This window comes from Alternaria metachromatica (genome assembly GCF_023757995.1).
Source record: "Alternaria metachromatica strain BMP 0045 chromosome Unknown scaffold_2, whole genome shotgun sequence".
Classification (NCBI taxonomy): Eukaryota; Fungi; Ascomycota; class Dothideomycetes; order Pleosporales; family Pleosporaceae; genus Alternaria; species Alternaria metachromatica.
In genome coordinates, this window is record NW_026055493.1 from 2,151,366 (window position 1) to 2,166,929 (window position 15,564).

The window sequence follows — 15,564 nt, forward strand, 5'->3', positions numbered from 1 at the left end:
ACAATCACATACACCATGGCGCCATCACTAGAAGAGCCTGTACAGGTCGATTTCGAAGCACCACTCAAGGCTGCGCCCAAGCTCGTTGCGCCCGAGCCAGGTACATTTGCCCCGCCACCCCTCCGGCATTACACTGCGACTCTGTGAGAACAGACTGCTAACACTATCGCGACAGAACACTGCCCCGGTCCCGAATCTCTCACAGCCGGTCAAGCGGATTCCTGCGCAGGATGTCCCAACCAGGCAATATGCGCCTCTGCGCCGAAGGGCCCCGATCCCGACATACCCATCATCACTGCGCGCCTCTCCTCCGTAAAGCACAAGATACTCGTACTTTCCGGTAAAGGCGGCGTCGGAAAGTCGACTTTCAGCACAATGCTTTCACATGGCTTTGCGTCGAATCCGTCATCGACTGTCGGACTCATGGATACAGACATCTGCGGGCCCAGCATACCGAAGATGATGGGCGTGGAAGAAGAGACAATACACGTTAGTGGAGAAGGATGGGAACCGGTGTGGGTCAGCGAGAACCTAGGAGTCATGAGCGTCCAGTTCATGTTGCCGAACCGCGACGACGCAGTAATCTGGCGCGGCGCAAAGAAGAACGGGTTGATCAAGAAATTCCTCATGGACGTAACATGGGGCGAACTGGACTTCCTCGTCGTCGACACACCACCGGGTACATCCGACGAGCATCTCTCCGTCAACTCCTTCCTCAAAGCCAGCGGCGTCGACGGCGCAGTCCTCGTTTCCACACCCCAAGAAGTCTCGCTTCTCGATGTTCGGAAGGAGATCGACTTTTGCCGGAAAGCGGGAATACCTATACTGGGCATCGTGGAGAACATGAGCGGGTTCGTATGCCCGGGTTGCAAGCACGAATCTCAGATCTTCAGAGCGAGTACGGGCGGTGCAGCGAGGTTAGCAAAGGATCAGAATATACCATTTTTGGGCAAGGTGCCGCTGGACCCAAGGATAGGCATGGCTTGCGACTTTGGAGAGAGCTTCCTGACGGCCTACCCGGATAGTCCGGCGTGCGCTGCTATCAAGGAGGTTGTTAGGAGAGTCGGAGAGGAGATTGGATTGGGCAGAGAAGAAGTATTGCCTGTGGATGAGGAAGAAGCGTGACCTCAAAGAGCACAGTCAGTATACAGCAATATGACCTTCGACGAAACGAATTCAGACAGCACAAACAACTTCACGTATGAGCATAATCGTTTTTGCAGGAACATGTTCCTACTGGACCCATCGTACGGCATTCGCAATTCGGCCCGCGTCAATAGTGTGAGGACTTACGAAGGCGGTTGACGCAAGCAGCGCAGATCACCAAGTTCGTCTTGACACACTGGAACATGGAGATCAGAGAGAGCGAGCGCGATGAACATAACGATAACAAGCATCTACTCAGGTAATCTCTTCCAATGATTGTTTGCACGCCCTCCCACAAATACAACGCACTGAACGCACTGCTGAGTTGAACTAATTGCTCGGTGTCATAATCACTGCAAGCCAATGTCACGACGCATGCGAAGCCACTTCGCTTCTCTTGGAGTCGTCATTCACTGCCACAATGGCGCCGCCCCGTTGGATCTTCGTGTGGCAGATTGTCCAGTGGAAATTATGAGTGGACTGGCAGCCACACCACAGCCATTGATCAGCGTCATCGTATCACGCTACACGATGCTTGGCACGCGTAGCAGGTGCTTGGCGCATGTTTCGAAAGCTTGGTTGGGTGGCCTGTGGCTTGGACAAAGATAATGAGCTCATAGATGTTGCGCGAGTCGATGCAAGATTTGCGAATACGTGCTGAGAAAGAGAAGAAAAATGACTGGGCTGGCCAGGAGACGGCGTGCAAGACCATGCAGAAGATCGAGATAGGTCCCGTGTCTGCGCGGTCCACAGTGCAGCGCGGAAGGCTCGAGGATGTCATGGCCCACACGGCTAGCGGCATCCATCCCTGCCGCCTCGGTGCCATCAATCACAGGCACAACAACTTTCCTGACTTTGAGGCTAGAGGCGCTTTCATTTTGGCCCCAGCCTTTCCTGAATTCTTACTCTCCCCCGCCTCTATCGTTTCCGCAGTACACGCGCTTCACAAGGGCGTGCAATTGTTTCCGTCGCGACAGGAACGCGAAATTACTAGCAGCGCGCATCGCATCTGCGCCTGAAGCCAACTCTTGGACCCTGAGCGCATTGCCATTGTATGTCCTTGCTCTGGGTAGATTGAGTCACTAAACTGACTGGAGCGCAGGATCGTAGACATCTTAGACGCGTCTGCGCATATACTCCCCCAATTCTCTCGCTATCGAACATTGCTCGCGACCGACGACCACCATGGCCGCTGAATACCAACAACATGAGGACCCCAGTGGCGTGACAGGCATTGGCGCCGGTCCTCAAGTCATCAGCACCTCGGGTGCAGTGGATGTCATCATGGGACCGCTCCTCAACTACAGACGTACAAGCAACCAGCAGGCCGGGCAGCCTGTCTGGCACGGCAGTGTCCTCATCGTCGCCACGCCCGGACAACAGAACCCGAACGAGGCACAGCCAAACCCCCAGCTCACACTCTTCCCGGCTGGCGCAGTCGACAAGAATATGGGTGACGTGAGGTTCAGCGTGGAAGCGCGCGACTTTCACGGAGAGAAGCTATACGAGGATAGCAAGAGGGCCTTCTGGCGCTTCAGGATCGATGCTCCCATGCAGCCATTCGAATCAAGATGGCGTTACGAGATCCAGAACCTCAGATACACCGACACCATGAAGGAGGAGAAGCCCCAGAACTTCGTCATACCCTCAATCACCCAGTCGATGCGCATCATGTTCCATTCTTGCAACGGTTTCAGTGTTGGCACCGACATGGACGTCTGGTCCGGACCTGTGCTGTGGAACGATGTCCTCCGAATGCACGAGCAGCGACCCTTCCACGTCATGCTTGGAGGAGGCGACCAAATCTACAACGACGGAGTGCGAGTCGACGGACCGCTCAAGCCCTGGACCGACATACACAGTCCTCATAAGCGACGGGAGTTCCCCTTCGGCCAGCAGATGCGTGCCGATTGCGACGAGTACTACTACAACAACTACGTCAAGTGGTATGGTCACAAGCCCTTCTCCACTGCCAACAGCCAGATCCCCCAGGTCAACATCTGGGACGACCACGACATCATCGATGGCTTTGGCTCTTACACCGACCATTTCATGAACTGCGCTGTCTTCAGAGGCATCGGTGGCGTTGCGCACAAGTACTACCTCCTCTTCCAGCACCACCTTGCTCCTCCAAAGAGTACATATACCACCGACGCGCCCCAGACGACCAATGTAACAGGCCAGGGAGAAGGCACAACCCCCGCAGATCCGGTACAGGTGGACAGCACCTTCGTTATGACCAACGATGAGGGCGACCCATCGTACCTTATCGGCTCGAAGCCTGGCCCGTATGTCGAGGAACGCAGTCGCAGCATTTACTGCCAGCTCGGTGCGCGCATTGCCTTTGCTGGTATCGATGCGCGAACAGAGCGGACGAGGCATCAGGTCAACTACCCCGAGACCTACAAGATGCTTTTCGATCGCTTGGACGCCGAATTCACCGCGAACCCAGAGCTCAAGCACATGATCTTGCTGCTCGGTGTACCCATTGCTTACCCTCGCTTGATCTGGCTCGAGAACATTCTGCAGTCTCCGTTGATCGCACCCATCAAGTTCCTGAACAAGCGCTTTGGCTTCGCTGGAGGCTTCTTCAACCAGTTCGATGGCAAGGTCGATTTGCTCGATGACTTGGACGACCACTACACCGCGCGTCAGCACAAGGAGGAGCGTCGCAACCTCATGCACAGTCTGCAGGCATTCTCCAAGAAGTTCTCTGCTCGTGTCACCATTCTTGGTGGAGATGTGCATCTTGGAGCCATTGGTCGTTTCTACACCAACCCCAAGACACACCAGATTCCCGCAGAAGCTGACCACCGCTACATGCCCAACATCATTAGCTCCGCTATCACCAACAAGCCCCCACCACAAGCTGTCGCGAACTTGCTGGCCCGCCGAAATAAGATCCATCACCTCGACAAGGAGACCGACGAGACGCTCCTCGAGATCTTCGACCGCGACCCAGCTCTCCCCGGAGGCGTCAACGCGACAAACGGCAGCTCCACCGCCCAGATCGAGGGCGACGGCAAAGACGGAAAGATCGAGCCCAAGACCTCCGCCGCAAACCACGCAACGATGCCCTCGCGCAACTACGCCATCATCTGCGAATCCGCGATCCCCACCCCCTCAACCCTCGGCGTACCTCCCGGCTCAGCGCCCTCCATCAACACGAACAACACCGCCGCGTCCAAGATCTCCGCTGCTCCCGGCAAGAAAGACAACATGCGTCTGGGTTTCCATCTCGGAGAGGAGAAGGCTGGTACTCAGCACCCGGCTGCTGGCGGTATCAACCCTTCGGGTCTTTGCGGACCGTATGGTCTGGATGTCACACTTAGGGTGGAGATTAGCAACCAAGATCGCGAGGGCAGGACTGATGGCTACGGCTTCAGTATTCCCGCGTTGGATTGCTCGGCTTATGCTGATCGTGGCGAGAAGTGGTAGACTATATCAATGAGGTGGATGCTTGGGACGTTGGATAGAGAAGGTCTCAAGCGGTAGATGAGGGAAGGTTGTCGTGGTGGAAAATACTGGATGATTTCATTTTGCTTTCTTGTTTTGGTTTATACCCTCGAAAGTTGCTTGGCATAGAGCAATCATGTGTAGTAGTTAATTAGTCGCTAGTCTGTAATGTTATCCCATTATTGGGTTGGTACAACAAAAGTCCTCTTGTCTATGGAGACGTCCTATGATGGCGATGGCATCGGTTTCTGCACTTACAGCCCCACTCGAGCATGTCGGAGTTTCGCGAATCGAATGGTATCTATTGCGCTCGCAAAAAAAGTTTGGTTCGTAAACACTGCTGTTTATGTACATGATATATGAAGGATTGAACTTTTGAAGAATGTCAGAAACAAATGGAAGGAAAGCAGTGGCATACAGTCGTAACGGGAGAAAGCAAAGCAAGGAAAGTTGTCGTCACCAAGAAAACGAGTGTTGAAGACCACGTGGCTCCTCTGTGGAGGGCTTGCGGAGCGAAGCAAAAAGTGCCAAAAGTTGAGCAGCTTCCATCCCGCCTGTCTCTTGCCAGAATGTGGACGATGAAGCTTGCTGCATAGCAAGCTCGTAGCAAGTATCGAGGAGAGCATTCGTGTTCTCCGGCGAATCCTTAATTCTCACCTTCATCGCAACGGCCATGGCAAGGAAGACATGGAAGCGCGCCATCGACATGGATGCGGAGATTTCAACTGCAGGTCGCTGAGTGTTTGGGTAGACAGATTCGCAGAACCGAGAAAAGAGACCAGGAGAGATGGAGTAAGCTTGGTAGTCCAAGGACTCGATGTGTTGTACGAATTCAGTGGTCAGAGTCTCCGCTTCGAAGCGACTAGGAATTGGCGTAGTAACAATTGCGCGACTGCGATCGGTGAAGCTTGATCGTGACGAAGCTGGGCCAGGACTTTCAGTATGGCGGGCTGCGAATATGCCTTGGCGAGGCAATCGCGGTGCTGGCGCCAACGGAAGAATGTCATCTTCAACTTCCGGGATCGGCGACATGGCTTGCTCATTGCTAGCCTGAGACTGGGACGAGGTCGAAGTCTTGCGAGAGTGGGCCCGACTGCTGGTAGTACCCGGTTGTAACTGACTGCTACTTGCTTGAGCCATAAACTCCCAAGAAGGCGCGGTATGCGGTTCGATCGACGACGGCATGGGTTTACTCATCGATGGGTATGTCGTACCGAACTGCGGCAGCGCGGACCCGGGTGGCATGGAATCGGGTGACGAGGCACGCGTGGTACCTAACCATAATGAAGGTACTGGTGAAGACGGCGTGGAGAAGTTGGGGAAAGGCTCACATTCATCTATAGCGATAGAGGGCATGCTGCCACTCCTAGCCGAGAAGGAGCCGAGATCCAGGTCATCGGCTGTGAAGGTTGCCGGTATGGTGGTATCGAGGTTGAGGTGGGGCGAGGGACCTTGCCAGTCGAACGATGTGGGTGTGCTAGCCATAAGGTTCTGGTCGATAGATTCCATACCATGCATGGGCGCATTGACATGTCTGGCTAGCTGTGCCTCGAGCTGATGTATTCGTCCCTCTAGCGCTTCGCGATGTTCACTTCAACTTGATCAGAACACGACATCATGTGACCACGCGACGACGCGTCTTCACGGGTGCGGGCACTCACGAAGCAACAACTTCTTTTGGTTTTTGTGTTCTCACGCATTGTATTGCAAAACGTTTACACGTCGAGCAAGGCGTCTCGCCGTCGCATCGAATCTTCCTGCGTCGGCATCGCTCGCAGGCGTTGGAGACGGACTTTCGCCTAGGCTGCCAGTCTTTGACAGCGCTTGGAGAGAAGCGAGCTGGACCTTCGCCAGCGGGCAATGAAGCTTTTGTCATTAGCGATATCACGGAGCGATATAGGTGCCAAGCTTACTGAAGGGGCACATGCTGGAGGGGAATGTTGAGGATTCCGCGTCGGATACTGAGGCTTCCGAAGATTTGGGTGCAGATGGGGACAATAAGCAGCTGACGATCGCAAGACGGAGGCGTGGGAAAGAAAGCCATGGCGGAGGACGAGATCTCAGTTTGTTTTACGTCCCGTTGCCTGTCGCGGTGACAGACTGAACGCGGTTGAGTAATCGGGTAGACCTGCCCTGATGTTCTGCCGACACACTTTCCTGACACTCTGGCCCTCACCATGACTTGCAACACGCCCGCAAGGCTCCCTGCACGTCTCGACTCCTCATAGGTGCGGACGTGCGACGGGACATGGTTATGCATGTCGCATCGACTTTCCCTCCGCTCTCGACCTTCTAGAAGAGCGTCTACCAGGTGACAGGGCTAAAGGACGGGCACGCGGCCGCACTCCGCGTTTGCAGCATAAGTGTCGCACAGCCCCCCAGAAGTTCCCACCGGTAAATCCTTCGGACACGTAAAAGAGCGGAATCCGCGGTCCATTTTCCGCTATCTTGTCACATCGCATTGTGAAGCACGGAGAATTATAGAATCTTGTCGACAGCTTCTCCTCAGAGCCATGATGGACCCTCTTGACCACAAAGTCCGGTTGTCAAAATCATCCGCGGCTGCCCAAGCAGCTGACAACTGCCGAGAACTCGAAACAACGTTTTTCTTTCGTCGCATCAAGTCCTTGGCACACGGGAAGGTCACCATCAGATGAGTCGAGGAGCGTCGTCGTAGGCGCCATGCGGCATAGGTGACGCGTACACAGTCAGCGCCTGGAACGTCGCATCAAGGTCACTCCCATTGATGCTATCGCATTCGCATTGCACTATCTACAGGATCGACGAGCAGAGCTACAGCCCGATTATACGCGACACAATGGACCGTCCGTCGATTGGACACCGGCGCCGATAATACCATTATCATCGATGGTCCAGCCCTCAGTACCAACCCCGTGGTGCACGTAGAAGAGCATGTCAGGGTCATATTTCTTCTTGATCTGCTGGAGCCTCGGGTAATTTGAGCCCCAGAAAGATTGCTGCCAGTTGGGCTCGGCGATGTCGGCCTCATTTCCATACGCGCCGCCAGTGGGCGACACTTCACGAAGAGGAGCCATGACCTGAGTGGTGATCTTTTCGACGGCCGCCTGCCATCCCGCGGCGGTTTCCTCAGCGACCGAGTTGATGATGACCATCTGGCTCTCTTCGTTTCGGAACGCAGGATTGACGGAGTTGATGTCCTTGTTGTCCTGTTCGACGGGGCGCTGATGGTACATATTGATCATGACGGCAGTCTCGACGACGTGCTGGATGGCGACGATCGTTTGGTTGCGTATCTCAGCGTTCTCCCAATTGTCGGAGGTCAACAAACGGTTCGACGCAATACCGGTAGCGGCACCAATATGATAGTTGAATGTACCGAATGTGGCCTTGTAGGCAGGGTAGAAGCTGTCGTGGTAGGTTGTCTTGGGATTGAGCTCAATACCAAGTGAGGCGCACTTTTCGTAAAAGGGCTTGATGAGAGCCTCGTACTCCTCGACAGTCTTGTCCGTGGCAAAGAAAGGACCCATCGACCACATATACGTGCCTGGTGCGAGCTTCATGAGCGAGAAGTAAGAGTATGTTTTCGCGCGGTTGTAGGCGGGCATGTTGTCGAAGAAGAACCTAAACGCCTCCCAGAACTTCTCGGCAGTAACAGTCTCGGATGTCATGATGGTCCAGGAGGACTGAGTGACTGGAACCTTGCGGTGGACCTTCACTACAGCGGAGGTGATCACGCCGTAGGTACCGCCACCGCCGCCAAGCATAGCCCAATACAGATCACCGTTGATCTCCGGAGTAACGGTAACGAAGCGGCCGCTGGCAAGGACAACTTCGAGAGCGACGATCTGATCTGAGCCGACACCAAACAACTGCATCAGGGGACTATGGCCACCGCCCGTGGAGTAGCCACCAAATACACCGACGGTCGGACAGATACCGGCGATGGCGGAGACACCATACTTATCGGCAGCCTCATAGAGCTCGAAGCCTTGAACGCCCGCGCCGACTTTGAAGACTGGTCCGTTGTACGTGGAGCTTTTGTAGTCTTTGACATACTTGATCTCCTTGAGGCCATGAGTCCAGATGCTGAGCGCCCCCTTGCCAACCGAGCGACCGTTGTAATCGTGTCCAGTGTTGCGCACAACCAAGCGAAGGTTCAGGGTACGAGCAAAGTTGACAGCCAGCTGAATCTGCGCAACGCTGCTAACTTTCACTGCGTATTCTGAGTATCCTCCCTGGGTGCAAGTGCCATTGGCGAAATTGCCTGTAGTAGGAATGGGGCATGTCATTCCATACCACAGGGGATTCATCAGCGCACCATTGTCGTTGTAGCTACTCCTGTCAGTCTAAGTGCCATTGTGTTCACAAGTATTATCACTTACTAAATCTCCTCCGCATCGAAATTCTCGACGAGGTCTGCGCACTTTGCGGCGTCGTAGTTGTTGTACTCGGACGTCTTGTAGCAGGAAGAGCCTATAGGTACGATCTTCTCTAAAGCACCACCGAGTAGGAGATCGAACAACTCCCACAAAAGCTTTCCTGGATACAGAAGATCGCCAGGCATGGTCTTGCATCGGAGTGATCGTCGCGTACGGCGAGTACGCGCAGACAAGCTGGAATTGGAGCTGTCCTCAAACTCGAAGAGGGAAGCATACTCAGCAAGCTCTGGGCTCTGTTGCATCGAGGAGACAACATCGTCAGTCAGCTGTACGGCTTCGACTCCAAAAAGAGCGAGGTTGGCAGGCGTGACATAGGTAGCGAGAGTCTCAGCAGCAGGTGGGACGGAGAATGCGAGTGTGGCGCTCTGTGCCGCCGTGAAACTGGCATAAGCCAAGGAGAACGTTATGGACCTCGCCAACATGTTGGAAGACGAACCTTGCAGTTGAAACGGAAGTAGTGGCGGCTGGTTGAAGAGTCCTTGGCTGCCACGTTCCTGTACCGAGCGCAAGGTTTTATACGAATTTCCTCATAACGCACAGGTGGCGGCGCATCAGTAATCTTGGTCGAGCCCATCTGCCGCTCACTCGGAGACTGTCTTCCCACTTGAGCATCGGCATGAAAAAGTGGGGTGAGATACGGCGAGGCCATCTCGTCTAGAGTCTAAAGTTGGTATGGGATTTCATCCTGTGCACCCGCCCAGAGAAATCGAAGACGCGAAGGATGGTAATTCCAATCTCGCGCCCACGCCTCATCTGTACAGCTCATGCGCTTTTTATTAAGGAGCGAAGAGGGTCTAGACTTCCACGACCAGGAACATGTCACGTTGGCTGAGTCGCGGTTAGTTGTTCCGCGGCGATCACACCATTGAGCGATGGACATTCGAACAGGCTTCACCAGCCGGTACATTGAGGTACGGACCGCTAAGGAGGCGTCCCGCGCATCCGCCTCTGCTTTGGAGCGGATGCACCGTGCGTAGGTTCCTGGAGAAGATTCCGGATCAGGCAGCTAGTGGGGCACCTGCCGAGCATCGTACTACCTAGGTAGACAGGGCTCTGCATGTGTAGAGCGAATCCTATAGCTGTGCCTCAACACCTTGAACGGGACCCTTATCAATTTGAATGGCTTCTACTAGGCCCCGAGTCTCTATGAACTGTGAAGATGTTCACATACTGCGCTACACATTTGTCTCTACCTAAGGATGAATGGCTAGATGTATGTGGTGGAGGCGTTGCCGATAGAGATCTTTGCAGGCTGTCCTAGGGATTATTGGAGGATTTTGCCATCCCGTGAGGAGGATCAATTGGAGCCACAATATGCAAGGGTCTTCAAAGCCGAGTCTCGAGGTACTCACATTCTCGGAGGCTGTGTCCCAGTCGCATAGCTCTGCGACTGCGCAAAGTATGTTCCATCAGGACTAGCCGCCTTGCATGTGCTTCCACGTCGGTTCCATCGCCTTGGGGTGTCCTTTTCGGACGAACGACGGGTTTGTCACTTTACACTTGCCATATGATTGGTTCGCAAGGGTCGGGACGTTGCGCTCAGCCCAGGAGATGAAATCTTCGCTTCCATGTGCGAGACTCGTTTACTCAGATAGTGTTCAGGTTTGCAGCGTTACCAGTATCTTGGGAAAGGAACGCAAAATCCTCGGCATGCTGTTGAGCGGGCTGAATCCTATTCGAACATGGTCTCGACGTTGAACGCTGTCAAGTCCGCGGGTCATATAAAGACTTCACGAGTATCACTTTTCGTGTGACTTCGACCGAGTTGTTTTCGAATTGAACGCCAATCTGAATTCCCATCATGGCAGTACCCGCTTTTCCTGCACCAGACATGTCTGGTGTTGATCCAGGACTTCAACCTACGCTCATCGCATTATTATACCTCTTCCCAGGACTTGCTCTTGCGGTGCTTATGGTTCGATTTTGGAGGAAGTGGCAAGACCATATCCTTGGCGGAGGTATGAGTACTGGCTACAGTGGTTGGTCTATGCTGATATCTTTGCAGACGACGTTCTGATCGCTATCGCGTGGGCTCTAGCACTGTCCAATAGCGTGATTACCCACAAATGTAAGACTCTTGTCCACATGGCGACCTTGGAGTGTTCGAATGCCTGACGCTTATGGAGTTTGTGTCGCGATGTACACTGGATACCACGATGAAGATGTTCCGTACCCCGCAATCGACTTCCTTAATGCATTCAAGGTACGTTTGTCAAACGTGTATGCCGCAACTTACCCAAGAACTGAGGGACTTATTCACAGCTTAAGTATGCGTTGAGTCTCGTGTACTCACCATGTATCGGCTTCGTCAAAGCATCCTTCTTGTGGACGCTTTACAAACTTCGTTCAAACAATGTTTGGATCAAGCGGTGTATCCTCGGCCTCCAAGCGATCAACACCATTTTCATCGTTGCTTTCACGATACTTGCTGCAATACCCTGCTGGCCGATAGCGAAGAACTGGCAACCCGACCTGATTGGGGGTTGCTACGATCCTCTAGATTACATCCTGGCCAACATCTCGATCGTACTTATCACTGATGTCCTAGTTCTTCTGTAAGACTTCCTCGCATGCACCAAACGACCGATGCTGACATTGCACCAGGATTCCGACATGGATAATCTGGGACTTGCAAATGCCATTCAAGCGCAAGATTGTCACAGTATCGTTTCTGTCTCTCGGTCTCATCGTAATAGCAATCGGCGCTGTGCGATTCGTTTGGCTCATCGACGCTTTCAAAGGCAAAACAAAAAGCTACAGTGTCAAAGCGTCCTACTCTGCAATCGAGTCTAGTGTCGCTATCATTGGAACCTCGGGGCCAACTATCAAATACATACTGTCACGCTTCATACCCTGGCTCCGTCCTTCATTTGAGCGCTCAATCGCGAACAAGAACTCATACGACGCCTATGGGAACCACTCGAATGTTGCTGCTAGGCGAGCAAGGTCACATTACGGGACGAAAAGTGGATATGATGATTTGGATATGGTGAGCGTTCACCATGAACAGTTCGAGATGAAGAGCGGTTGGCAAAACAAGAGGGGGCGGGATGACGACGCAAGAAGCGATGAGCAGCACATCACAGGCGAAGGTCACGGCATCAATAAGACAGTAGAATGGATGGTAGACACGAAAGAGCGCTCGCATATTAGCAAAACAGTCTCGGATGATCCGAATGTCGCTAACGACAAGCCTGCGACAAGTCCCGCACAGATCATTTAGGCTGGAGGTGTCTTAGGGCAGCAAGATATTACATACATGGCGAGTCCTGCTATGAGTATAGCTTTGATCCAACGATTTTCCTAAGTGCATGTTTGTTGTAGAAACGAATTTGCGATGTGAAATGAGTCCGCTGTTGGGCGGCATTCGGCCGCAGCTGACCCGCGCTCGCTGCCGGTCTTGTTTCCGGATCTTGGGGCGCGGTATACCCGATTCGGCGACTTCCCTCAGTTTCAATTGCCTGGCCCGCGGTTGGCCGAGCCATAAGACGGTATCTCTACTGATACTGGGCATCGCAGATAACTGAACGATGTCGCGAATTGACGGCGCCGAAGTAGCAAAATCCAAACTACAGTCATATTGGGTGTGCAACCAGCTGCCCCGGCATCGAGACGCGACCCATTGACTTCACGCCCGTCGAGACTTGTCCGATGGATTTGAAGATTTTATCACTTACCAATCATGCCAATGCGCACGCGTGCGCAATGTCAGTATTACGAGGACGACGTCATGGACGATTCCTAAGCAATAGCTTAGAAAGAAATGGCTCTCCACACGCATTCGCATATAACCCCTCCACAACGCGCTGAAGCTACCCCTCTTCATGTCACTACTTCGACCCTCCATCTCCTCACAACTCCGACAATTCACACGTCTCCCCGCCCAAACGCGCAAACCTCTCCGATCGCACTTCCACAGCTCACAGCCGTTGCTTCGCATCCTTCCCGAAATGGCCGACGGCGAACCCACCGGACTGAAGGCGGACAAGGGCATCGAGCTGCTCACCTTCGGCACGCCCAATGGATGGAAGGCTAGCATTCTGCTCGAGGAGCTCAAGGAGGCCTACGGAAAGGACTACACATGGCAGAGCATCAACATCTCAAAGAACACACAAAAGGAGCCCTGGTTCACCAAGCTCGGCCCCAATGGACGCATCCCGTAAGCAATGCCACCCCACGAACTACTTGTGAGACGCGTGCTGACCTTGCATGCCAACAAATAGTGTAATCGTCGACCACGACCAGGGTGGCTTCGCTGTCCAAGAAGGTCTCGCAATCCTCACGTACCTCACGCGCCACTACGACCCCGAACACAAGTTCAGCTTCAGCGACCCTCTCGACGTCTCGCGCGCAGAACAATGGATGGCATGGCAACACGGCGGCCTCGGCCCCATGCAAGGCCAGGCCAACCACTTCAACCGCTTCGCCAAGGAGCGCATTCCCTATGCCATGCAGCGTTACACAGGCGAGACCGAACGTCTGGTCGGCATCCTCGATTCGCACCTCGCCAACACCGACTATCTCGTAGGCAACAAGTTCAGCATCGCCGATATTGCCAGTTTTGGATGGGCCCACATGCTGCGCTTCTCCGGCGTTGACCTCGATTCATTCCCGAATGTGAAGAAGTGGTTGGAGCGCATACAGGCACGACCTGCAGTCCAGCGCGGCTTGGACATCCCAAGCAAGAGCGGCTTCGGAAACGACACGTACTTGCAGAAGTTGAAGGATGACAAGGAGTTTGCGGAGAAGGAGAACAAGCTCATGGAGCAGATCAAGGCTGCCAAGGAGCAGTATGGTTACAAGTACTCCAGTCCTTAGACGGGTTCAGGTCTTTGGTACGCTGGATAACTGTATGTGAGCGTAGTACAAACCGTGGGTGATTAATACCCCGCGAATAAACCAATATTATTCCTTATAAAGATACCGCATTTGTGCCACCGCAGAGACGTCTTGAAATACATAGCTTCCAGGCGCCGAAACTGTCAACCTATTACACAGTCCAATGTTGCTCGTCACACGCCATTTCCTGCGACAGCGAAGTTACCTCGGACTTCACGGTAAGTTTCATGATGCAGATGCTGGTGTATTGCCAGCGAATCACATTGTGAAACATCCCTGCTCTGGAAGCAACGCTACGCGAGGTCCACTACGTCAGCGTCGGCGCCTCAAACAGGGTCATCAGAACCACACGTTCACAACGCGCTGGACGTGTGGTCAGGCGCCAACGCATGGGTTGGCGCTTTCGATGCCACGAAGTACTTCACGGTCTGCTTTAAGAGAGAGGCGATGGAGAGTCGAATTATGCGTCTACAGCGTTGCATCTTGTTCTCCCCACGTCTCATTCTCATCACCGCCGGCTTTGACAGTCGCGGGACAGTCCCTTCGTACTTCCATTCTATCGTGCCTTGCCTATCTATCGTTCCAGTAGCGTCTATACCCCTTTTATCGTATATCTTCCAAATAGCCTTGCTGTCACACCTTCTCTTTGCCGATCCTTCCCAATTCGCACAGAAAGAGCGCGTGCACAAATTTAATTAATCCCTGGAAGCCACATCCCACCCCAGGATAAACCCCCGACGTCATCGCGCTTGGAAGGAAGAGGGAACGGTGACATTGTCAAGACCCTGAAGTTCCCAGGGTCCAAAAGAAACCTTGTGTGCCAACGAGGTTTAGCACGCCCAAGTTACAGCGCAGCGGTGTTGTTTCGGTCACAGTACGAGAGACGACTTTTGTCTAATCACTGCGGTTCACAACTATTTCTTCTTCCCCGCTCTATCCATTGCGACTACTCCAACGACCGAGATCCTCTGCGAACCACCGAAAGACGAAGAGAGACATCCGCGCACGACGTTTAAATCAACAAACTCTACAAAGTCGCGCATCGCATCTACAATAGGTAAGACATTGTCTACCTGTCTCACACAGATCCATACACACATATAGACCAATTTCTCGAGCTCAGCTAACGCAAAAATGCTAAGTGTCCTTGCAGCCATGGGCTTCAAATTCCTCTCGCGTAGCACTCTCCGGGGCGAGAAAGCCACCCTAGGAACCTCGCTCGGCGCGTCCCTCACCCCAACAACCATCCTGCGCCTCGTCCTGCGCTTCTTCCAATTCGTCATGGGCCTCACCGTCATCGGACTCTACGCCGTGGACCTGGACAACGCGCGCAAGCAAGGGAAATACGTCGACTCGAAATGGGTGTGGGCTGTTGTGTGCGGCACACTTGGTGCGCTTTGCTCCCTCCTCGCCATGGTACCGCTCATCAAGGCGTGGTTCTTCTTCGCTGTTGATGCGCTGGTTTTCCTGTGCTATCTCGTTGCGTTTGGCATCTTTGGCAAGATGTTCATTGGCGAGAATCCAGAGGGAAACAAGGGTATCACCAGGATGAAGAATGGGGTGTGGGTGCTGCTGACGAACATGCTGCTTTGGTTCATTTCTGCGGTAATTGGGGGTATCATGTTCTGGAAACACTTCAAGGCAAGGACTACGCATACTGGCCGTGGCGCTATGCACGTCTAAAGCCCCCCTCCTATCCTAC

General features: G+C 53.6%; 7 protein-coding genes across 7 annotated transcripts; 4 read left to right on the forward strand and 3 right to left on the reverse strand.

Moving 5' to 3' along the window:
* Nucleotides 1-15: 15 nt before the first annotated feature.
* Nucleotides 16-1,409, forward strand: NBP35 (cytosolic Fe-S cluster assembly factor nbp35; the record flags this gene model as incomplete). The annotated part of the gene is made up of 3 exons (XM_049328498.1): nucleotides 16-100; nucleotides 176-1,121; nucleotides 1,298-1,409. 3 exons carry the CDS (start codon nucleotides 16-18, stop codon nucleotides 1,407-1,409), a joined length of 1,143 nt encoding a protein of 380 aa, XP_049193016.1.
* Nucleotides 1,410-2,331: 922 nt separating this feature from the next.
* On the forward strand, nucleotides 2,332-4,584 carry J4E83_001543 (uncharacterized protein; the record flags this gene model as incomplete). Its single annotated transcript, XM_049328499.1, has 1 exon — nucleotides 2,332-4,584. One exon carries the CDS (start codon nucleotides 2,332-2,334, stop codon nucleotides 4,582-4,584), a length of 2,253 nt encoding a protein of 750 aa, XP_049193017.1.
* A 474-nt stretch (nucleotides 4,585-5,058) lies between these two features.
* Nucleotides 5,059-6,120, reverse strand: J4E83_001544 (uncharacterized protein; the record flags this gene model as incomplete). The annotated part of the gene is made up of 1 exon (XM_049328500.1): nucleotides 5,059-6,120. The coding sequence occupies one exon, from the start codon at nucleotides 6,118-6,120 to the stop codon at nucleotides 5,059-5,061; it is 1,062 nt and encodes a 353-aa protein (XP_049193018.1).
* Nucleotides 6,121-7,406: 1,286 nt separating this feature from the next.
* On the reverse strand, nucleotides 7,407-8,894 carry J4E83_001545 (uncharacterized protein; the record flags this gene model as incomplete). The annotated part of the gene is made up of 1 exon (XM_049328501.1): nucleotides 7,407-8,894. One exon carries the CDS (start codon nucleotides 8,892-8,894, stop codon nucleotides 7,407-7,409), a length of 1,488 nt encoding a protein of 495 aa, XP_049193019.1.
* Nucleotides 8,895-8,965: 71 nt separating this feature from the next.
* Nucleotides 8,966-9,641, reverse strand: J4E83_001546 (uncharacterized protein; the record flags this gene model as incomplete). Its single annotated transcript, XM_049328502.1, has 2 exons — nucleotides 8,966-9,517; nucleotides 9,609-9,641. 2 exons carry the CDS (start codon nucleotides 9,639-9,641, stop codon nucleotides 8,966-8,968), a joined length of 585 nt encoding a protein of 194 aa, XP_049193020.1.
* A 3,332-nt stretch (nucleotides 9,642-12,973) lies between these two features.
* J4E83_001547 (uncharacterized protein) lies at nucleotides 12,974-13,841 on the forward strand (the record flags this gene model as incomplete). Its single annotated transcript, XM_049328503.1, has 2 exons — nucleotides 12,974-13,182; nucleotides 13,247-13,841. 2 exons carry the CDS (start codon nucleotides 12,974-12,976, stop codon nucleotides 13,839-13,841), a joined length of 804 nt encoding a protein of 267 aa, XP_049193021.1.
* A 1,155-nt stretch (nucleotides 13,842-14,996) lies between these two features.
* On the forward strand, nucleotides 14,997-15,545 carry J4E83_001548 (uncharacterized protein; the record flags this gene model as incomplete). The annotated part of the gene is given in 2 exon segments (XM_049328504.1): nucleotides 14,997-15,003; nucleotides 15,016-15,545. 2 exon segments carry the CDS (start codon nucleotides 14,997-14,999, stop codon nucleotides 15,543-15,545), a joined length of 537 nt encoding a protein of 178 aa, XP_049193022.1.
* Nucleotides 15,546-15,564: the final 19 nt, after the last annotated feature.